Genomic DNA, 23,323 nt, shown 5'->3' on the forward strand with positions numbered 1-23,323 from the left:
AAAAAAATGGAAACACTGGAAGACCTGCTACGAGTGGTGAAACGGTTTTCAGATGCAATTTCCAACCCGAAGATTGAGAATGATGAAGATATTTATTACATGGATCAAGAAATTACAACAACAAATCAAAAATATCTATTGAAACAATTGCAAGAAATTGCAAATTACATGCGATCAATGGATCGGTGGATTGAAAGCAAAGCCTCTGGATGTGTTGGAAAACAGTTTTGGAACGTTATAAATGATTTATCATCATTTCAATATTCAAATGAAGTATTGGATAATGATCAGACCACCTTACAGCAAATTGTTCAATTATGCGAAAATGTTTATTCTATCATTTGGACATGGAGAGAGAAATTGATTTATTATTACGCGTATAACACTACTATCCAAGAATTTGATACTGAATACTCTCATCTCGACACAATATTACGCTCATTAAGTGGCATTTCTTTTCATGTAGCACTTTCTACATTAGCAAAAACTAAGAACACTAACAACTTCACAGACGAAAGTATTCCAATATTCGAAAAATTACTAGAAACTATTAGAGATGTATTTTTGAATGTTGCATTACTCTGTGAAGGGTTAAATTGGCTGCTATATTTAGGATCGACAACGGAAGAAGGCTCTTCTCGACATTGTGATCATATTAACGGAAAACTCGATGAGTTGAATAAGCTATACTCCAGTACAGGTTCAACAATTATAGACTTAATTTCAATATCGGTATATTTTCTGAGAAAATCCTCATCTGTTGAAGATCAACTCATTTCACACTTGTTTCTTTCTCTTCATTTAGATAATATTATTTTGCTATTGTCAAACATGACTCATCATGATGACGAAAAATTAATCGATAGACTGTTAAACATCTCAGCGCTCAAATTGAATGTTTTCAACACCATCTACGATGTCAATATTATGATCAAATGGATTTGCGTGTGTTCGTTGCTTTCTTGTGTAAAATACAAGATGGCCAATGTCAAAGATTTTTCAACAGTGTTGAGATGTAAATTTATTGATATTTATTCAGCAAACAAGATTGGATCTTGTACTTCAAAGCGTGCGAGATCCCCATTGATTAAATATGTGATATCCCATATTGAGCAAACATTTCACAAACGTTTTTGGGAGAACACAACTATTGAACATGATTCCACATTTGATTATTTAGATAAATTATGTTTCGGAGGAGGTCAATACAATTTCAGAACCTTATCAACACGTAAAACCATCAAATCTCCAGATATATTCATCATGATTAATTTGATTGTTAAAACGCTTTGCCTCAGAACAATATTTCGCTTCTTTCCAAACATCTCTGACGAATTTGATCTTGTAAAAAGATTCAATGTAGCCGATGAGGTTGTGGACATTTTATGGGAATGTATCACGTTGGGCAGTCCGTTAGAAGCATTCAATTGGAATTGCACAACAACTGTTGAAAAGACATTCATTCGCTTGCTTAATGACCATGGAGGTCACAAATTTGCTTCTTCTTTGCAACAATTGATGCTTATGAATGGAAAAAGAATAGATAACGATAGAGCTGCATTTGAGAGGGTTGGCGATTTTATAGAGTTCGCTCATTCTGCTTTGAATCTAATGTTCAATGACATGAATCGAAATTATTTTGCCAAGATGAGAAGTTTATTAGCTCTTACGTGCTGCAACATTGGACGACAATATTATTTATCGAAACAAGAATCAAGTTGCTCACAAGAGTCACATCAAGATCCTTCACCCATTTCCATACCGAATGAGGCAATTTATTCAACACAAATTTCGTTTTTAAGGAAATTTTTCAGTTCTCGCTTTTCCAACTTGCGATTTTTGAATTTGCATCGTTTTTTCGAAACACTTTTTCTAAACAAGCCAATCAACAACGAGTCTCTTTCAATCCAATTATACACCATTGCTAGCAATCATCAACAAGAGATGGAGTTGTTTTTGACAAGATTTGCCTTCTTGGACCATATTGAATTCAATTCCAAAACAGGAGAGTTTAATCTTCCATCCGCAATATGGAAAGAACTCTCTTGTCCAATTGCAATGAAAGAGAAGAACTTGTATCAGTGTTACAAGATGGAAATGTTAGTGGATGTGACCATTATTTGTAAACTCTTCTGAGAGGATTCTGTAAATGTGATTAGGATCAGGACCTTCTCCATTAAACAGTACAGCAATCAATCACTCGAAGAGGCATGTCACCTTTCACGTAATCAAGGATCACAAGAAAAAAAATCTTTGATGATTATTGGTCTTTTTCCTCCTTGTCGCCCCCACCACCACCACTAAATATTTACCTCACCACTCCAATACCCTCTTCTTCAATAACCGACTCTTAACAATGATACTTTCCCTTTCCCTCTTCTCTCTTCACATTGTCTCGAGTTATTACAAATATTATTCCTATGTGATTCACTATTGTGACGTGATGCGAAAAATCCAACACGTCTATGTGGTGGATGAAACAATTTTTACCTTGTTGTCTCCCTATGTGGCCATGTTGTTGATGGAAACGATGATCTTTTCGTGGGTGTTTCAAGTTTCTGTGTGGTTGTGTTTGTTGATGAGTGTCACCATGAGTAAGTGTGTTGAATCTCATTTTGAATGTGTGAATGAGATGATGAAAATTATGTAATTCATTGTTGATTCTTGATCATTGTTGAATCATGATGAAATGACACATTTGTGGACAATCCTCATCCTTTTTCGGAATTATGTGGACACACTAGTTCTCTTACTTTTTCAATTTAGACCTCCAGCTCTGGTTTATCCAATGACCAACAAATATTCCTTCATCGCCACTGTCACTTCGACATTATTCTTTCTTTCCAATTTCATCATTGACACTTTCTTTTTTGTAACATTTGTAAGGGCGAGTTCACATTTTTCATTTCTTTCCATTCTCTTGCTTTCACTTCCACTGATTCTCATCATTTCACACTCTCTCATCAAGTGCTGTAGTTTTTATGTGTTTTATACAAATACACAAGTTTTGGAAAATTGTTCCAAATTTTTCATTCCAATTGAAAATTTGACACATCCAGAATTGAAATTATTGGCAAAACAATTGTTTTACAAGAGAGAAGAAATGACATTGATTCAAGTTGTAGGATTATATGTCATCATGTTATTAAGCTGGTTTTTGTCAAATTCCAAATCTGGAATCTGGTGGTTGACTGGAATGATTGTTGGCATTCAATGTCTCACTCAAATTCCTTTCATTGAGAAACAAATTTCACGCATTTCGACACCTCTCTTTGAAAAGCACATTCTGTCTAAATTTACTTTCCTTGCCTTGATTTTCCCTGATTCCTATTCAGATCTTGAACATCAAGAACAAGAATTCATTCAACAAGTTGAACAATTGAAAAATATTACAAAAGAGCAACAAGCCACTGCTGTCACAAATCAAAATTCCACCAAATTGACCACTTCTTCACAACCTCTATCATCCATCAACAAAGAAGAAGTGAAAACCCCAGTAGGAATTCTTAAAAAACCACTCTCTACTACAAATTCTTCAAGTTTGTCCATAAAGAAGGAAAAGTCAGTCAAGACAAATTTGGAATCCAATTCTTCTGAAGAACATAAATCATCGACAAGCACCACAAAAACAAATCAAAGAGTTCCTTCCATGAGATTTAAAACAAGCTCTTTAGCGAAAATGTTAAAACAATCTCAACAACAAGTGGAATCTTCGTCTTTAACATTGACTGCGAATTCTTCTTCTGACTTGACAAACACAACAACAACGGGTACAGAAACAACAGAAGAATCTCGTAATGGAAGTGGAGTTGCCATTGTTGGAATCATTGGAGAACGATTGAAACAGAAATTACAATTGAGAACTCCTTCATCATCCTCACTATCGAAAGGCAGTGATGCTTCTGTGACAAATGCATCACAAGACAACAACACATCACTTGTCATGAATGAAGGAAATTCCATGGTTGTGAAAAAAGCAAAAATTTCAAAACCTCGTCGAGAAAAGACCCGGACAAATGTTTCATCCTTATTGAATGATGTGATTCAAGCAGCCAATGATCAGCACGATATTGAATTACCAGATCAAAATGAATTTGACAAGTTGGAGGAAATTTCCAAACTCGAGAAGAAATTGGGAGCTGTTGGAGCTTTGGCCACCATTCAACATCACAAAAAGGATCAGGAAAACAACAACACGAAGGAACAACAAGAGAATTCGACTTCTGCCTCTTCTGTAATTGGTAAAATGGGTGCTCGAACGGCCACCACTTCAACCTCGTCGTTATTATTGACCGACACAAATCAAGAAGCGGAACATGTAAAACCAAATCAACCAAAAGGAGGTGTTGCTGTTGGAGGTGGAGTTAGTTTGAAGGACATTTTAGCGGCTCGAAATAAGCTCAACAAAACTGGAGAGAATTTAAAATAGTTTCTTAGTTTCGTCGTCTTGTATTAAATTATGAAAAATCAAAATACATTTTGATTTCTTCGCAACAGATTCTGTCTTCAAGTTGGAAAAATAGGAGATGTTTATTGTCTGGGTTGCTTACACGCCAATTCTCACCTAATGTTCTCGAAACTGGTTCTTCTGAGAGTGTCTTAAATGATGCGAGAATGCACTTTCTTGCGAGCGTTGTGAGTGGTTGGAATGAGTTGAAAGTGCTTGGGAAGGTCGTGAAAACCCAGAGTGGATTGAACCATGTTCACTCTTTGCTACGCTTTTTCTAGACGCTGCACTATGAACATCCGACTTGTCAATCTTGGGTAAATGCTCCCTTTGTTGCTCGTCGTCACCCACGTCCGATTGTTGTTTTTTCAACTCTTGAATATCCTTTGCAGAGAGTGCCACGCTTAGATTGTCATCTGAGTTTTTCTTAAGGTCAGATATGAGATTATTGTAACGGCCATAGATGCTCTCGAATTGTTCTCTCTCTTGTTGCGATAATTTGTTCAACAGAAATTCTTGTTTTTGCTGAATTTCCTCAAGAATTTTGAGAATATTCCTTCGAGCCTCTTCTTCATGCTTGAGCGAGTGCTCGAGTTGACGAATTCGATCACTCTCGGCATCACTGCCAATCGAGAAGGACAATTCGGAGAGTTTCGATTTCCTACTCTTCTGAGAATATTTCGAGCGAGTGGAGAAGATGGATTTGGTGTCGAATTTGTCGTCATTGATTGGTTTTGTGGGAGATTCTGCAACAGCATCAGGATTTAGATCGGAGAATGCTTGACTGATGGCGTCACTCATTTGCTCACGGGTGTTTGGATTCAAAGGAGGAAGGGTCTTTGATTTTGAACTTGTACTGCTATGTTTCGATCGTACTGAAACCTTGTCATCTTCATTATTGATAGAGTGTTTGGAGAAGTCATGCTCGAAATTGTCCTTTTTCGAGAGCTCTGCAGCTAATTCCTCAATTTGTTTTCGTTTGTTTAGCTTTTTAAGGGGATAAAATGCATCTTTCTTAGGTGGTGGGGGTAATTTTCGTAAGCCATTATTGAATTGAGAGTCCTTGTAACTATGAACGACGATGGGTTGGTGAAGTGAGTTTCTTTGATCGATTCCAGAAAATTTCTTTTGTTGAACTTTTCGATTAAGGGCATTCATGTAATTTGCCAATTCCTGTATGGGAGGGTAGATCCTTGCTTTTCCAAAGACGGGTGATTGTCGTAGGGGTTGAGGAGTCTCTATGAGATTATTATATACAATTCTGTTGTCATAGTTATCGTTGTTACTGTTGTTATTGTTAATTGAAACTTCCGTCAAAAAGGTTCCGTCACCACCTGTTCTTTCATTGGCTCGTTTTGAAGTGTTATAACTTCGAGCAATGGAGGTTCCATTGAGCTGATTCGGGTTCCCATTGTTCAGTGATTGATGAGCTTTTCCTAAATTTGAAACCACGATGGAATTGTTATTGAAGGTGGCTGTAGGCTGAGAGATCATGAAGGGACTTTGCCCCAAATCCACATTCATTTGTTCAGCCATGTTAGGAATCTAATTACGTTTGGGACTCTAGTGATGATTCTTCCAATGATGTACCAACAGAACAAGTTGTTTCGTTAATTATAATATCAAAATTAGTTCAATAATGTTATTCTTGTTGTTTGTTGATGAGATGAACGTATAACGGTTGAAGGTGGATATCCTTAATGATTATGAAGTGTTCTAAATTCTTCTTTGAAACAAAGTATTGAGCAAATTCCTCATTCGTATAATCTCTCGTGTATGCTTTTCCTCTCTTTTCCACTATTCCAGTCGTCCGATAGATGAGAATCAACAATCAAATCCGAGAATTGTGTGAGTCGTATGACTGTACGGTAGGGGAGTATTTCCACTGAGTTTTTTTTCTATTTTTTTCTTTTCGTGAGAGAGAACATAAATTTACGACCGTTAAAAATGACCAATCGTGAAAGGAAGCTCCGCTGCGTGCGAGAGGGAGTCATAATTTTCATGAATTTTAGTTGTTGTGCCCTCTTGTCCTATTCATCGAGGATAATTGTTTCTTTTGATGGTGAGATTAAAAAGATTTCAAAGAATTAATTGGATGACGGCGGCCCTAACCAGTAACCAGTAGTGGAAAGTTCTTTTTCTGCGATCACTGACAGGGCCGCCGTCATCCAAAAAAAATATACCTCTTCTCTCTCGCCATTGTCGTCGTCATCATCAATGTCCAACCATTCGACATTGGGCACCATCAACTCACTCCTGATATATGCAGCTCGTGCTGCGGGATCTTCGGGTGCTCAACAAAATTCGGCCATGTTGGGAGCTGCGGGATCGGGTGGTGGTGGTGGAGGAGGATTCGTCCTTCCGTTCAGTGAACTCTCATCATCATCGGTCGCTAGTAGTGCTGCCACCAATAATCAAGTTCTACATTATGGCGATGTGCTTTCCTTGGTGTATGAAGATGAAAAATCTCACATTTCAGTTCGTGGATTAAATCCCATTCGATGTGGATGTGTCAATTTTCAGGAAAGTTACAAAACACCTCTCAAGGAATCCTTGTTCATGGTCATGAAAGGAGGTTCCTATTCGGCATTGAAACGATACAATGAATTTATGGAAACGAAATCAGGCACAACAACGGGAATACATGAACTTATTGCTTCCTCGAGGAGATCTTCCGCTCGATTCGGACGAAATGTGGCTGCCATGGTCAATAACAATGCAGAAAAGAGTTTGGAATCGAAACGACTCAAAAACAAGATGCAACGTGAGGAACAACAAAACAAAATTGAAGCCCAAAGAGTATGTAGTTGTGATGTGTGAAAATTTACATTGTTCTTATTATTATTGGTCTCACTCCTGTTGTCACATTTTGTTTATCCGGAATATCATTTTTGATTGCTCAATATTTTCCTAAATTTCCCTACTCACCAAATGTTGTTGTCACACATTCTGTCACTTGTCATTTTCTATTCACGACACTATACCACTCTTAAATAATGCTTATATTCAACTATAATTGATAACATTTTACCAATATATTAATGTTATGACACATATGACAATGAATTTTCACCCGAAAATAGGAACTCGGAAAAGTTGTCACTTATGGCGCTAGAATACAGCTCTTGCATTTGGAAACTCAGGAATATTTGACAGTCCTTCGAACAAATGCAGAGCTTGAAAAAGCATGCATTGGACTTTCGTTAGCTAGTAGTGGGAGTAGAACCTTCTTTCAAATTTTACCTCATTTCAAATTTAGAGAGGTAGGTTTGATTTTTCAAAGTTAAATTAATTTATCTGAGGCGACTCTGTGGTAAACAACTTAACCAAAACTTAATCATGAAATTTTGATAAATATGAAAAATTCGATTCATATGACATGATATTTAAATTGTAATTTTATTCAATCCATCCAACATGGTCATATTAACTTTCACTGTGTTAAAAATCAATCAATTAGGAAAATGAACCTGTTCGCCTCTCTGACAAGATCATTTTATTTAATGAAAAATCTAAGCATACACTCCACTGTTCACAACTCGTGTACAATAAGCCTGTCGTGAACAGAGACAATAGAAATGAAGTGAATGCAACTGCATCTAATTCTTCTAATGTGTGGAGAATTAACCTTTTTTCCTCATACTCTGTTCATCTCTCCAAAACCTTGATTAAGATCGGTGACGTTATTCGACTCTTCCACAAAGATGCAGAAGGATACATTTTCCAACATCATGAAAATATCAAATTGTTCACAGATAAGAGCGCTCTTTCTTCCATTTGCTCACTTTTTGAAATTGAAAGTTCAGATCGTTTTCGAGGAGGATTTGTAAGATACAATGTACCTTTCAGGATCAAACACTTACCAACAGGATGTTATTTAACAGTTCAAAAAGCCGATGTCTTTGATCCAAAGACTGACACTCCAAATACATCCGATAGTGGTTCCCTTACTTCACGTGGAGTTGGTGGCTGGCTAAAAATCAAGAAAGGTCTAAAGCAAGTATTGAAACCTTCATTGACAAAAGAGCCAACTGATGACACACTCTTTACGTTCCATTCGCCTGAAGTTGGAGCTTCTGATGCTGTTGGATATGGCCAACCCATTGAAAGGCGTAACTTGGTGAGAATTCGTCACGTTAAAACAGATACATGGCTTCATGCGGCGGAGAGATCTACAAAGGATATTATCACTTCACGAAGTGGTAGTATGTTTCGGAGCGATTCAAAGTCTTCGTCTCGAAGAGCTTCCATGTCTCCAACCATAGCCATGTTGAAAGATTCCTCGTTTTTTGTGGATCTTTCGTTTGAATACAGAAAAAAAGAAACCGATGTCTTTTCTATAAGCATGTCTTCAGAGAAGGAATTGAAGGATTTTCATGTGGTCAATCAAGTGTTTAGAGTTATTGGAAATTTTAGAAAGATGATAAAAGAGTCATCCACACAACAACCTCAACGAAGTGACATTGAATCCGTTTTGGAAATGTTGCGATTTGTCATTCGATTTTGTACGGAGAGTGGAGAACAAGATGTCATGAAAAGAGAAGGAATACCATATCCTGATCGACAATCGGCTTTCAGAGATATTGGTCTCATCGATATTATCATGAACATCATTCAAGAGTCAATGAATATCTTTGGAAAAGATGACAAATGGGATCAATTGTATCAATATAGCTTCCGTGCCATTCGACAAATTACTCTCTTGCACGTTTCCAATAGTTTATATGTATTCGAAAAGTATTTTCACGAATTGCAGAATCATATTTTGGGAGAATCTTCGAGTGTTGTTCTTCATCCAGCAAAAGACTTTTCAACAACCATTGGTCACACAAATACACAACTTCTCATTGGTATGATCAAGGATAATATGGAGTTATTGAACAGTATTACTCAAAAACAAATTGAAGGATTTTTCAAGTTACTTGTGGAAAGTGATCAAAGAAATCCACTCTATTTGGACTTGTTGAACATTTTGTGCAAGTGTGAAGAGAGACCCATTCAAAAGAATCAAAACGATTTAGTGTCACTTTTAAAAACAGCTCTCGATAATAATTCAAATCTCTTCATCATTCCAAGCATTGAGAAGGATGAACCTGTTGTCAAAATGCCATCCACAGGAGAAATCAAATCATTGAAGAGTTTTAGCGAGACTGAACATTTTATTTACATGCTCACCTCCATCCGTTTCTTTGCTTCGTTATGCTCGGGAAAAAACAGTCTCGCAATTCCTTTCATTCAACAATTGTTTCCCTACGATTTAGTTTTGAAATGTATACAGGACACGAAGGCGCCACTTTCGATCCGATCTGCCTTTGCAAATCTCATGGAATACTTGTATGTGGATGCCATTGGTATCGAGGAACAACCTGCTATCAAACTCACTCGAAAGTGGCTTGCCACAGGAGCCCATATCAAGTCGACTGCATTCGAGGAATACAGAGCTCGCCACAAGAAACTCAAAGACTTTATTCATGGCCACTTTTTCGTAGCAGGTAATCGAAAACTTTCTCCACAATCCGATCAAACTTTCAATTATCAACTCATTAAGATTTGTTACAAATTATTCTTATATCGTGCCTATAATCCGTATGGTGACGATTTGGAACAGAAGAAACTCGAAAGTTATCAGGACCAAGAAGAAATTTCAGGTATTGTCAACTCATTACTCAAAATGTTAAATTCGAGCAATGTTGGTGAGGAACACTTTATTGAGTCTGAGAGCAATAGAACCATCATCAAAATTAAGAACAAAATTAGTGACATTATTCTCTATGTTTTAGATATGAGAATTGACGTTCGTATTTCATTGTATCTTGATGTCTACAGTGCTAAAGAAAAAGACGTTGACAACACTTCAAATTTGGACACTATTCTCTCCAGAGTTGAAGAAAAAAGCAAAAAGATTCCATTCTTCCAGTTCGACTCAGAGGAGCACAACTTTGTTCCAGCCATGCTTTCATTGTTACAATATAAAAACAATGAAACACCCATTAAGGCTCTCAAAATGTTATTGCGATCACACATGCAAGAGATTGAGTTGAAGAATAATTTGGAACGTCTCGTACTACTCACTTCTCCTAAACTTGTCCAATCCTATGAAACCATTTTCAATTACTATAACAAGCTCAATAACTTGGTTAACAATGCCACATTCTCTGGAAGCAAACATGACTCAAAAGAATACAAAGAATTTAAGAGCACAGTGAACGGAATTGTATCCGATGCCAAAAAGTATGGACCTTCTGCTCAGAGTATTTTGAGAAATTTACAAATTCATGAACTCATGATCACCTGTCTCACAAAAACCTATCCAGAAAATATCAAGTTCAATATTTTCCAAAAAGCAGTATTGGTCTTGACTGAATTTGTGAGAGGCAATACAGAAAATCAAGTCGAACTCTTCCCTCACATTCAATTCTTTATCAATATATTTTCAGAAAAACTGGACACCAGTGAATTACTTTGCGAAATCGTACGAGACAATAGGGACCTTTTGATGAATATCGATGAAAAACTAGTTCACAAATATATTGACAAGGTTGGAGATCTTGGAAAGTTATCGTGGCATTTGAACTTTTTGAGAGTACTCACTCGAATTGGTACTTCCAACATTCAGAGAAATCAGGACATTATTGCCATTTATTTGAGTACTGAACGCAAGGATATTATTGTTTTATTCAACGATGATGCAGGCATTGAAGAGAGAAAGCAACGTATTGAGAATAAGGAATACAAAGTATCTGGTTCTCTCCTCAACTATCACATCAATATGCTCTATCTCTTGTGTGATTGTACTCTGGGTACTGTGAAAGAGGCTGAAGTGAAAATTCAGTCCATTCTTTCCTTTGAAGATTGTCTCTCTTTGTTAATCTCTGAAAATTTGATTCCACTTGTGAGAGATCCACTCATGTCACTAATGAACGAACTCTATATTAACACGGAAAAGAAATCAAACGATGTCCTCACCAATGCATCTATTTGGCGTCTCTTCAAGCGTATTTCACAAGAAATCAAATATTATGTGAGTTGTAAAGGTAGAAATACATGCAAACTCGAAAGAGACATTACCTACCAACTTCCACCTTTGAAGAACGATCTTCCTCAAGAGGATGACGACATTGAAACTGAATTCTATGTGAGTGAAAAGTATATTTATTCCATTGTCGTTCCTCTTTTGAAAAATTACTTTGCTAACTACTTTTCAAAAGAATCTGCCTCGAAAGACTCTGCTGAGAATATTAGTGAAATTATCAGTGACATTATCACACAATTAATTGAACTCTACACGTTCACTGCCAATCCCAAGTACAGAGAAGACATCAGCAACTGTATTTTGGAAATTCGTTCAAGAGCTGCCTTACCTATTTCCATTGAAACGAAATTTAAGGAGCTCAAGAAAAATAGAGCCATTACTATTTTGCCTCCCAACTCGGTGATCAATCCTGCCCTTACTATCAATGCTGGCAATGAAGACGCTAAACGATTTAAGACATTTATTGAAACGTTACATTTCCAGAGTAGTGAGGCCATCTTCTCGAAACTTGCCAAATCTTTTGTTGAACAATATGGAGGTCACTTCAAATGTCTCATTGAGGTTCTACAACGAATTATGTCCATTGGTATTTCCAAAGATTTAGTTGAGACCTTTGTGGGTGCCGTTGAAACCATCAAGTATGCCATTAAGGATCAGAAACCTGAATTTGTGGTTGACACTGGTATTCCAGAGTTGGTATTACAATTACTTACTGCTGAATATGACATTGTTTCACATGCCCTTAAACTATCTCATGAAATGTTAAATTCGATAGAGACTCGTAAAGTGGTGAATACCATTGTCAGCAGTGGAAGTTATGAATCATTCTTTGTGGCTATTAGAAATCGATTACGTCAATCGACATACGAAGTCAAGGAACACTTCTCCCTTCGAAAACGTAGTACCACTTCTTCCTCGTTTAGCAGTGGAAAAGACAATAGTCAGGCAAAAGACGTGTTGCTTTTCCTCAAACTACTTTGTGAAGGTCACTTTTTACCAAATCAACAAATGTTGTATAACCAACCTTTCAACTCTGTATCTGTGAACTTGGTTTCAGAGTGTGTTGAATATGTCATTAGCTTGTTCAAGTATTTGAGTAATGACAGTGTGGACAACTTCATTCAGGCATTCGATACTCTCAATGAAATGATCCAAGGACCATGTATTGAAACCTCCATTGAATTGGCCTCTTCTACAAGATTCTTGACTGTGATTAATGAAATTTTAGCGAGAAAAGTTCTAGATCCTGAGGATGGAGACATCATAGATATTCCTGATGATAATATTATCCACATTGATGACGTAGATTGTCATTTAGATGTATTAGATCATGAACTTGAACTTTTAGAGAAAATTATCATTCTTCTCACCAGTATGCTCGAAGGTGGAAACAAAATCTCAAAGAACTATATTAAGAAAACGATTGACTTTAAAGCATTGTGTAAGCTGATGGTAATCTTTAGAAAAGGCAATGTGGCCTTCAAAAACAAGCTGGCTCGAATTTTGACCATTGAAAAAAAGCCAGAACGGCTCAAAGAAGCTCTCAGGAAATCTCAAAATATTGGAATTTCCATTGTCATTTTGCTTAAATATCTAGATTTTGATTTTTCAATCATTTCATCGGAATATTTGGATTCCAATGATAAGAGCATTGATCAAGTTGATGAAACTGGTAAAGTATGGCTCAAATTCTACAACACAAAAGTTGGTACAATTGAAGTTGTTCGTGATAATGTGTTGGAAAAGGTCCATTTCAAGATTTTGAAACGTTGCAGACATTTACAAGAAACAACGAAAAACGAATTTATTGAGTCATGTGACAGAAGTTCACCACAAACCAAAGTGAAATCCCTCTTCGATTGGACCTACCAAATTGCTAGTGTGGAAATGGGTCACTTGAAGAGGCTCATGGATAACCCGAACGGTTTCAATGCACGTGGATGGAAGCTTACTGAAAAGTATTGGTATCATATCCGACTTGGTGTCTTTTTGTTGGCCGTTCTTATCAACATTTTAGTCCTTGCGACTTATACCAAACAATTTGATGTCGTTTCTGGTCCTGTGATTGTACCAGGAGTGTCACTAGACTCTCAAAGTCCACTCTACAGAAACAATTATAATTATTTAGCTATTGGAATTATTGTTGAAATTTTAGGTTTGATTTTACTAGGGTCAAATATTGGTCTTGCTGCCATTTATTTATACTTCTTCCTTACGTTGAATATTAAGAAGAAGTTTAAACTGAAAATGGATGAAAATTGGAGTGATGTCACCAGAACGAAAGGTTTCATTTACAATGTTCTGCTTTATGCTTTACAAGATCTCTATATATGGAGAATTATTTTATTCTTCTGGGTCATTTTGATTGGAATATTTGTGACACCGCTTGCGTATATTGTATTGACATTTGAAATTATTGCTCTCTCACCTGATGGATTGCTGGACATTATTCTTGCGATCGGTCAGAACTATGAAAAGTTGTTCTACACTGCAGTTCTCACATTATTTGCTGTGTTGTTGCATACCTTCTTGATGTTTAGCTTCAAATATGACCAATTCAAGTTCAACAACACCATTGTGTGTACGGAAACTCTGACTTGTTTCATGTCCATTGTTAACTATGGTTTGAGAGGTGGTGGTTTCTGGGAAGATATCACTGATGCTGTAAGTATTTGTTTGTGTGTTTTCCATTCATGTATATATTCTGTCATTGTGTGAAAATTTGTGTGTGCATATTGAATGTGTTTTTTTCATGTCACATGATGCAACACCACACGTCCTTTTCCCATTTATTTCATTCCCATCGAAAACTATTTAGTACCCTCTCGATGTACCTCGTATCTTTATTGATTTATACTTTTCACTATTGATTATCATTCTCTTGGTGAACGTTGTGTTTGGTATTGTGCTTGACAGTTTCAGCGAGAGAAGAGAAGAGAAAGCCGAATTGGAACAAGAAAAGACTGGATGTTGCTTTATTTGTTCACACAAAAAGTCAAGATTTGACGTTCGAGCCAATGAAGGCATTAGTTTCGAAGGTCACATCAAACACGAACACAACATGTGGAATTATGTCTTTTATTTAATTTATTTAGAAAATAAGGATCCGAGTGAATACACTGGAATTGAACAATACGTGGCAGAATTGGCTAAAAAACAATACATTACCTTCTTCCCAACTCTTCGTTCCATGACATTGGAGAGAGCAGAATCTGACGAAACGGTTGAACAAAAAGAAAATGCCACTCTCAAAGATCAAGCATTCAAAATTGAAAATTTACAACATGCATTGCAACATCACAAACGATTCAGCTCTTACATGAGTAAGGATGACGAAATTGTGAATGCCTTGCTCGATTCGAAAAACATTGCTGCTCGAGCAGGTTCCTCTTCTGCAAGTAGTAGTGGTGGTGTTGGTGTTGGTGTGAATGGTGTTGGTGTTGGCGCTCATCGAACACTCGATGAATATTCAAACTTGGATTATTTGTAATCTCACAAATATCTTGTTTCAACCTTGTCATCCAATAAATTGAACAAGTGGCCATGCATGATTCGAATCAATCTCATGAGTGAAATAATTTATGCTATGAACAACAAAACTACATCCGGACTTAGGACGTATTAAAGAGGGCCCATTCAACATCCAATATGTTCCTGTTGTTCTTGTTGTTAGTGTCTCATTCGCTCTTTCTTTTAAATTTCATCATCACAACTGCTTCGGAATGTTTCGAATCCACTACAAAAAAAAAATAACAACACGAAAATTCGTGATCGTCATCATCATCATCATTCGTTCCAACACGACCGACACGACACACGCGAAGTGAAAAGAGGACAGTCGACACAAAACCTATCATCATTCCAGAATAAACAGAATACACACGAAGAAAATGGTGAGAGCCTATTATTTGGAACAGCCTGAAAAATCGGTATCTTTGGAAGAATTGGAATCAACCATCGGAGTCATGTATACCTATATTGATCATCATGACTATGAAGGTCGTATTCAAGAAATTTGCAAGGAACATGGATATGGACATCGTTCTATGGTTTATCTCTTCAAAGAGAAGATGCCAAATATTGATGAAATGTTACCAAAATTCTTTGAAGAACATGTTCATGAATTTGAAGAAATTAGATATATTGTGGATGGAAGTGGAATTTTCGATGTCAGAGATAAACAAGATGAATGGATTAGAGTTCATGTGGAGGCTGGTGATTTGTTGGTTCTTCCTGCAGGAATTTATCATAGATTTACATTGGATGAGAAGAAGTATGCAATTGCCATGCGTTTGTTTTTGGAGGTTATGACTGAGCCTGTATGGACTCCATTCAATCGTAACTTGGGAACAGTTGAAGAGATGCAATGTAGAAAGAACTATGTGGAAAAGTTCAATTTGTCTGTGAAGGCAATTTAAGAGATTGTTGTTGTGAATTCAACCACCATGTTCGAGTCATCATTTGTTGAACTGAGACTGACTTGTTGTGGAATTGCCCAATAAAGTATGTGACAAAATTTTGAAGAACTGAGCAATTGGGTCGAAGTAATTTATAAACATTATTAAATCGATTGAAGAATACTGGCGCAAACCCCCTTAAAGTGACACCTGTTCTGCAGTAATTTCATATTGACTCTTAATCACAATTGTAAAGTTTCCACTCATCTTGTAAGGTGTTCCCATGATCAACAAGTACGATACTGGCTTGTCTCGACGAGTGGCCAATTCACAATCAAACGAGGAACGAATGGTGAAAAATTCATTCCCATTCGGTGGAAAGAGAGCACATTCTTCCTTCGTGAGAGGTTGTGGCACCGATTGTTGCATCCATTTCTTGAACTTGGCCAATGAAACCACATAGGGAAAGAAGGGAATTTTCGAATTTTCAGACTCGACATAGATATTCACTGGATTTTTCAAGAATTGTTCAACCCCTCCTTCGCCACCACCACCAGCACTTGGAACAGAAGGTTGAGGCAAACATTGCAACAAAAACTTGGGATTGGTACTAAAAGTTGAAGTTTGCCAATGAGCTCCACACGAATCAATTCCATTCCATTCACTCTTAATGACTTTTTTAAAGAAATCCGTTGCAGAACGTGTGACATTTGATCCTCCTCCTCCTCCTCCACTGCCACCACTTCCACCTTCCAACGATTCAAAAACCATATACTTGTAATCTGAACACACCTGCACAGCAAAGGATCCCTCTGTTTGTGGATACCATCGACACGCCACAATTGTATAATCATGCAAACCTTCTGCCTTCTCTTGTTCATATTTTTTCACATTGGGACGTGGCAAATAAACTTCCACAGCATCGCGTGTGAGTTTTTTCATGGAAGTTTCTCCAATCACATCCACTTGTTGAGATGGAAAATCCATCATTCCATATTTTCCACTTTTCACAGCCTTTCGATTTCTGTAAATATAGAGTCCAATTGGATTTTGTTTGGAAGCTGCTGCATTTCGTTTTCGTGTCATACTTTCTTGAGGTTGTTGTTGTTTTTGTGAAGAAGAAGAAGACTCTTCCAATAATCGAATACTGAGAATGACTCTCACCATAGACTCTTTGGAATCTTTGGAAAGTTTTCGACCCAATGTGGAGGACGTGGAGGATGTTCCAGGTGAACTCAAAGTTTGTGGTGAATTCACAGAAGAAGAAGGTGACAAGGAACCAAGTGTTGTTTCTTCTCCACCATTTCCACTCATTTCATTCATGATGGGAGGCAATTCCAAAGAAAGTCTGAATTGAGGATTATGGAAAAAGGTATCCTTAAAATAAGCTTGTCCTCCAGCATTTTGATATAATTGGTGATTCCATTCACATGATCCTCCTTTCTTATCAAAAATGGTATATTGATGTCGATCTGAAATTTTCAAACGTGTCGTCGTTGTCGAGTCGGCATTGGTGGATTCATTCAATGAATTGGAAGGAATGGCTGAAATTTCCTTCATGAAACCATCGGCACCTGTCACTTCTTTGGTGATGGGCACTCGACACACATAAATATAATTAAATTGTTGAACATAATCCTCAATTCCCATCCAAAATGCTCCATCATCTCTATTCACTAAATTCAAACGTCGTTTCAACGTGTCAGTCCATCCCTCCCATGCATCACTAAATTTTCCAAGCCATTCCGTTTTACCCCAAGTATTTCTTAATTTAATTAAGCGATAAGGAATTCCTTCAGGAGAATCATCTTTTGAAATGAAACGAACATCGAGAATGGAATAGGCGTGTTTTGGAACAATTCCATGTTCGTTGGGAATGAGAGTATTTTCAAAATCAAAATCAGAGTCACTTGTGGTGGATGTGGCCATGAGGTGACGACATTTTTTCCATTCGAGCATTGAGTTGAAGAGTTCAGTCATGTCTTTTTTACCTTCTGCGTAGGGATTGAGATCGATGGCGTCACTCCAACCACCAGTCAAGTGTTCGAAAGCTTCACGAATGGAATGAGCACCTTCGATGGCTTCGTAAGAGCCATGTAGTTTGGCATAGGCCTGTGAAGAGTGACAGTAGTGACAATTTGTCACAATTCATCGAAAATGGAGTGACATTAACCAAGTGTGTGGTGAAATCATTTCCATAAAAAAGTTAATAACTTTTGACCACTTTCACACTCACCTTTTCTAATAAAATCACCCACAATTCTTCAATATCGATCGATCTCGCAAACAATGGTGCAAAATTACTTCGTGTCTTACTTTCAATCTTATTCGAAACAATCATGGGTACATAATCATCAATCATGATTTCACGCCACATGCCATTATAAAACAATCGGATTTGATAAATTCCATATTCATTGTAAGCTGATGGAATAAAGAGTGCCTTAATGAGTTTTGGATGCAATGCTGCAACAGCAATGGCTCCTAAAAAGTAACAATCTCCCACACGACCTTGACGAATATCTGCTGGTTCAATACCTGCCAAGAATAATTCTGGTTTTAAACTTCCTTTACAAAAGTCTTTGGGTCTCATCCAGTCTGTGATTGAATCATGTCCAAAAAATCATTAGTATCATTGTAATTTGTGTGATTGAATCATGTCCAAAAATTAAAACCATGATTGCAATTTGAATGTCAGGAAATGTGACAAGACAATTTTTTACATTTTCGGAAAATCATGTAAAAACCATGAGCATATTCAGTAGTAATAATAAATAAAACCAAAGTAAACAATAATAAATTACCAAAATTCACACGAATTCACATGTGACATTCATATGAACTGTACACAATACATACGAACTGCAGAAGGTTCAATTCCTCTATTTCTCAAAAAATCCTCATTTGAACAAATGGATGAAAGAGTACCAGGAAATTCCTTATCGACATATAAAGATTTTGTTTCAATACATTTCTTCATGAGAAATCCAAACGCATTTTGTGGAATGTACATTAAACTGCATTCAACACTTCCTTGAGTATCGAGGCCGATGGATAACTCTGTTTGAATGTATGGAGTTAATAATGCTAATTTGAAAGCACATCCTCCCAATAAGCTGAAATGTCATAATGTTATTGAATTTCAAACAAAGGATGACAAGTGGTCGAGTTGTCATCGATAAATAACAATTAATTCTTACTACATACTCATTCTTTGAAAGGCGATCATAATCATAAACTTCAAATTCAACAAAAGTGCCAGCAAGCTCAATAACATCAAAAAAGAAAAATGCATTCCAACGTGGATCTATGAATTTTACAATCATCATTTTTTGTGTTCATATGAACAATAAGATGTGAAATCGTCATGACTATTTCATCACCTACCAAGTGTCTTTTTGAGGACTTCTGTTTTTTGAAATTGTTCAACCGATTCACTCAATCGAGAATTTTTCACACGAATCGAACAAAATGGATCTGAAAGTGTCATCATCCCATTCACATCATGCCGTTCATTCAAAAAGATCATTCAAAAAGAAATAATCATGAGAGATATTTTCACAATCAACAGTCGAGACATAACATTTTCCATCATATCGCGTGATGATGATGATAACACATGTAAACATGTTCACATTTAAAAACTCACCTGACAATCCATTCACATCCGCACTTTTCAAATTTGTGGCCCCAATTAATTGCATCAATAAATATCCTTCATTTTCAACTTTCCGAACACTCTTCTTTTTTGACTCGAAGGCATTCGATGAGGAATGATCATTCAATGCCAAACCACTCAATGCAACGGAGTGATTAGTGTCAATATTTAATTGGGAATTGGAATTGTCAGAAGCAGAGTCGAAGGAAGAGTCTCCTCCGCTTGTTTTGTTTCCACTCGTCTTCTTTTTCAAGGAGTCTTTGAGTTTGGAGAGCATGCTAGTTGTCTGTGAGATGGAGAGAGAACAAGGAGATGCCAACAGTATCGTTTTTTCAAATGTTTTTTTTTGGTGATTGGTGACACTTGTGAGGGCGAGGAGAGACGATTCTGAGTGACAATTTGGATTTACAAAATTGTCGTTGTTGAGTCTATCATCATCAATTATTAAATTATAATATTATTATTGTTATTATTATTTATTATTCACTTATACAATCTATGTAATACAATTATTAAATTATTTATTCACTTCACCGCTTGGAACAATGGTATTATTGTTATTACTGGTGAGATTTGTTGTGTTGCCACTGCCTGCGACAATATTCGATGGTGGCGACGTGGAATCTGTACTGCTGTTGGACATATGATGATCTTCCGAAGAGGTTGATGGAGGAGTTCGTTGTTGTTGTTGTTGTTGTTGCGACAGTGCAGCACGTTCTTGTTGCAACAAGAGATTCGTCTTATTCATGCTATCCTTGTACTTGGCTGAATTTGATTTTAAATGGAGAGCCATGTTGTGATTTTCTAAAGCTTTTTCATAATTTCCTAGTTTTCTGTAGGTGACAGCTCGAGCATGGAATAATGCAGGATCTGTTTTCTTGAGCTCAATAGCTCGATCGAGATCTGCAAGGGCCGATGTGTAATTTTTGAGCTTTCTATAATCTTTGGCTCTCAAATAATAAGTTTCCGCTTTGTGGTTAATGTTTACATTCTTGTCTTGCTCTTCATAGTGAATGCATTGAGTGTAATCCCGTTCAGATTTTTCATATTGTTTGAGTAAAAAGTAGCAGGTAGCGCGTTGCTTGTACTTTTTTGATAGTGAGCTAGCATTTTGTTCTGGTCCCTCCTCCCATTGAATCGATCGAGAATAGTCTTGAATTGCCAACTGATAATCTCCGTTGTGTTGATGTGAAATGGCCCTGTTGAAGAAGTACAGTCCTCGATTTTTAGCGTCAAAAGGCGCTGTTTGAATGGCCTGGTCATAACAAACTACTGCTTCCTTGTGCTGTTTCAGTCTTGAAAGACACACCCCCATATTGTTGTAGCATGAAGCTTCTGAGGTTGGAGTAGCTGAATAAATGACAGCATTCTCGAATTGCTTCAATGCAGATCGGTAAAGTCCTTTGTCCAATAACACAAGAGCGTACTATTGAGTGGTCAATATTCAAATTTGATGAAAATATATCAGAGGGCAGATTTTCATTGACAATGAAGAGTGAAAAAAAAAGTTAAAGCAAATGATTATGTATCACACACTATACTTGACAACAGCAAACCTACCAATTCTCTCGCTGCAAAAGATGTTGGATATTTCCATAAAATATTTTCCAAAATTCGAATGCAATCATTATATTCACGTTCTTGTTTCAAGTTTTTTGCAATTTGCAACCACTTTTTCAATTCTTCTGAATTGAGATCAACATTACTCTTGACTTCACCTTCTTCTTCATCGGTAGGTTTTGATTTTTTAGGAAGAATACGACTAATCCAAAATGGAAGTTCCTCTGGCAATAGAGATGGATCTTTTCGGAATAACTTGTTTAAATCCTCAAAATTGAATCTCTGATTAAACTTTTCATATAATTTCCAATATTCAAAAGAGACAACACCCAACATGATCAACAAGAAGAAAATAATCCTGTTGGATCGTCTACGTTTTCGGCGCTCCAAATTAATATCTTGAATGAGATGTTGTACGACAATGGGAGAATTTTGTTGCGAGCCCATGGTGGTGATGTTCGGATCGGGATTTGTTTTTAAATTATTATTGATTGCTGTTGATGGTGAATAACCAGCATGCTGAGGGTGGTAATAATAATAATATTGTTGTTGATTTTGTTGTTGGCGTTGATCCTGATTGTTTTGATTTCTAAAGAATGATCCATGATAGAGCCGATGATGATCCAAAGTATCATGATGGCTCGAATTCATCTTGCCCAACAACAAGGCTAACCATAAGGATGTGAATGGACCTTTCCGAGATATCCATAATGAGGATGATGTTGAGGATGAAACGGACTTGAATAAACGTCTCGGTTGTATTCCGCTTGACATTTTTTGTAATGGAAATTGTTTGATCAACATCATAAATGTGAGTGATGAACATTGAAACGTTCATTCCACGGAGACACGGAACTTTGGTTTACAATTTGAATTCATTTGTTTTTCGAACATCTCTTTTCTGATAATAACCTTTGAATGGAAATTCAGTATGGCAACAAGGAAGTTATTAACCTGAGGCCTCAGGTTTACAACTCTTTTCTATGAATAACAATTTGACAAGTTGAACTCTTTTTGAGATGTCAAATTTAGCACTAATTGCAAAAGTAAAACCTTATTCAGGAAAAGCCTTCACGAATAATTATTTTTCTCTACTCTCTTTGGAGAACATCAAGACATGAACAAATGCTCCATGTTAACAAATTACACTCCAAATAAATCAAACAAGTCATCATTCAACTCAGGCTCTGATTCGTAATGAAAGAGCTGTCATTTGATTGGCTGTCTCCACACACTGCTCAAACCAATCATGTTCCAATAGTTCATCCGATACAACAAATGCTTCCTTTTTGTTAAATACATACAACGGTTCCACATTGTTCGAGGGAAAAGATTGAACTGTTAAATTTGCTCAATTTGAGAATGATTATTCAATTGGCTTATGAGAATCTTCATTGGCTTTTAGAATTTGGCGTTTTTTCGGAAATTCTATTTGTCCCATACGAATTTTTGGATGAATATTATTTTGAAGAAACATGGACATCCACATGGGATCCAAACGAGTAGGTCCTTGAAAATAGACATCCTCTTTCACAATAGATCCTACTCGAGCTGGTTTGATGCTCACATGTCGTGTCATTTCCTTCTTCAATTTTGAATAATCTTCACAACTATTGGTAAACAATAAGGCGATTTGTCCAACAAGTAATTCCTTCAATTTTGTGAGGGCTGAAATCAATAGTGACTCATAATCATTTTGAATTTGTGAGGAACTTGTTGAGGAATGACTAGAATCATTTCTCGTAATATGAAATTTTTTCTTTTGATTTGAAAGGTGACGTTTCAACCTTTCATGAGTGAGAGAATGTTTTCCTACAAACCATTCGGAAGAAGAAACATGCTTTGAGATCAACAATTCTCTTCGTAATTGTTCCAGTTCTGTTTTCTCCACTCCCGAAATTTTCACGACAATAATTACATTAAATCGTTCCAATAAATCCATCATGACTTTCAAAATTGTTTTTTCTTTGAAAATCTTTCGATCTTCAAGATGATCAAAGGGAGTGATCCAACTTCAATTTGCGTACTCCAGTTGGAAATTGAAATCGAGGCAAGACGGTCCCGTCGCGCGTTAAGGTTGAGAGCGAATGTCGGTCGTTGGGGAACGGCTTAAGGTTTCACGGGAGTTGTAGGGAGTACACAATTCACTGTGCTCCCTTAACTTCATTCTCTGTGGAACCTATTTGTACAGCAATTAGATTTTTTAATTCCCCTTCTACCATTACCAA

The 23,323-nt window shown here is 36.7% G+C and overlaps 8 protein-coding genes across 8 annotated transcripts; 4 read left to right on the forward strand and 4 right to left on the reverse strand.

Annotated features, from left to right (window-relative positions):
- Window positions 1-6: 6 nt before the first annotated feature.
- FDP41_005989 (uncharacterized protein) lies at window positions 7-2,136 on the forward strand (the record flags this gene model as incomplete). The annotated part of the gene is made up of 1 exon (XM_044709574.1): window positions 7-2,136. One exon carries the CDS (start codon window positions 7-9, stop codon window positions 2,134-2,136), a length of 2,130 nt encoding a protein of 709 aa, XP_044559950.1.
- A 454-nt stretch (window positions 2,137-2,590) lies between these two features.
- Window positions 2,591-4,429, forward strand: FDP41_005990 (uncharacterized protein; the record flags this gene model as incomplete). The annotated part of the gene is made up of 2 exons (XM_044709576.1): window positions 2,591-2,594; window positions 2,745-4,429. The coding sequence occupies 2 exons, from the start codon at window positions 2,591-2,593 to the stop codon at window positions 4,427-4,429; spliced, it is 1,689 nt and encodes a 562-aa protein (XP_044559951.1).
- A 135-nt stretch (window positions 4,430-4,564) lies between these two features.
- FDP41_005991 (uncharacterized protein) lies at window positions 4,565-5,983 on the reverse strand (the record flags this gene model as incomplete). Its single annotated transcript, XM_044709577.1, has 1 exon — window positions 4,565-5,983. The coding sequence occupies one exon, from the start codon at window positions 5,981-5,983 to the stop codon at window positions 4,565-4,567; it is 1,419 nt and encodes a 472-aa protein (XP_044559952.1).
- A 681-nt stretch (window positions 5,984-6,664) lies between these two features.
- Window positions 6,665-14,970, forward strand: FDP41_005992 (uncharacterized protein; the record flags this gene model as incomplete). The annotated part of the gene is made up of 4 exons (XM_044709578.1): window positions 6,665-7,246; window positions 7,531-7,710; window positions 7,908-14,144; window positions 14,299-14,970. The coding sequence occupies 4 exons, from the start codon at window positions 6,665-6,667 to the stop codon at window positions 14,968-14,970; spliced, it is 7,671 nt and encodes a 2,556-aa protein (XP_044559953.1).
- Window positions 14,971-15,370: 400 nt separating this feature from the next.
- FDP41_005993 (uncharacterized protein) lies at window positions 15,371-15,898 on the forward strand (the record flags this gene model as incomplete). Its single annotated transcript, XM_044709579.1, has 1 exon — window positions 15,371-15,898. One exon carries the CDS (start codon window positions 15,371-15,373, stop codon window positions 15,896-15,898), a length of 528 nt encoding a protein of 175 aa, XP_044559954.1.
- A 177-nt stretch (window positions 15,899-16,075) lies between these two features.
- Window positions 16,076-19,812, reverse strand: FDP41_005994 (uncharacterized protein; the record flags this gene model as incomplete). The annotated part of the gene is made up of 6 exons (XM_044709580.1): window positions 16,076-17,989; window positions 18,114-18,475; window positions 18,737-18,993; window positions 19,085-19,184; window positions 19,265-19,354; window positions 19,527-19,812. The coding sequence occupies 6 exons, from the start codon at window positions 19,810-19,812 to the stop codon at window positions 16,076-16,078; spliced, it is 3,009 nt and encodes a 1,002-aa protein (XP_044559955.1).
- Window positions 19,813-20,052: 240 nt separating this feature from the next.
- Window positions 20,053-21,869, reverse strand: FDP41_005995 (uncharacterized protein; the record flags this gene model as incomplete). The annotated part of the gene is made up of 2 exons (XM_044709581.1): window positions 20,053-20,961; window positions 21,096-21,869. The coding sequence occupies 2 exons, from the start codon at window positions 21,867-21,869 to the stop codon at window positions 20,053-20,055; spliced, it is 1,683 nt and encodes a 560-aa protein (XP_044559956.1).
- Window positions 21,870-22,461: 592 nt separating this feature from the next.
- FDP41_005996 (uncharacterized protein) lies at window positions 22,462-23,037 on the reverse strand (the record flags this gene model as incomplete). The annotated part of the gene is made up of 1 exon (XM_044709582.1): window positions 22,462-23,037. One exon carries the CDS (start codon window positions 23,035-23,037, stop codon window positions 22,462-22,464), a length of 576 nt encoding a protein of 191 aa, XP_044559957.1.
- Window positions 23,038-23,323: the final 286 nt, after the last annotated feature.

This window comes from Naegleria fowleri (assembly GCF_008403515.1).
Source record: "Naegleria fowleri strain ATCC 30894 chromosome Unknown tig48, whole genome shotgun sequence".
Taxonomy (NCBI): domain Eukaryota; phylum Heterolobosea; class Eutetramitea; order Acrasida; family Naegleriidae; genus Naegleria; species Naegleria fowleri.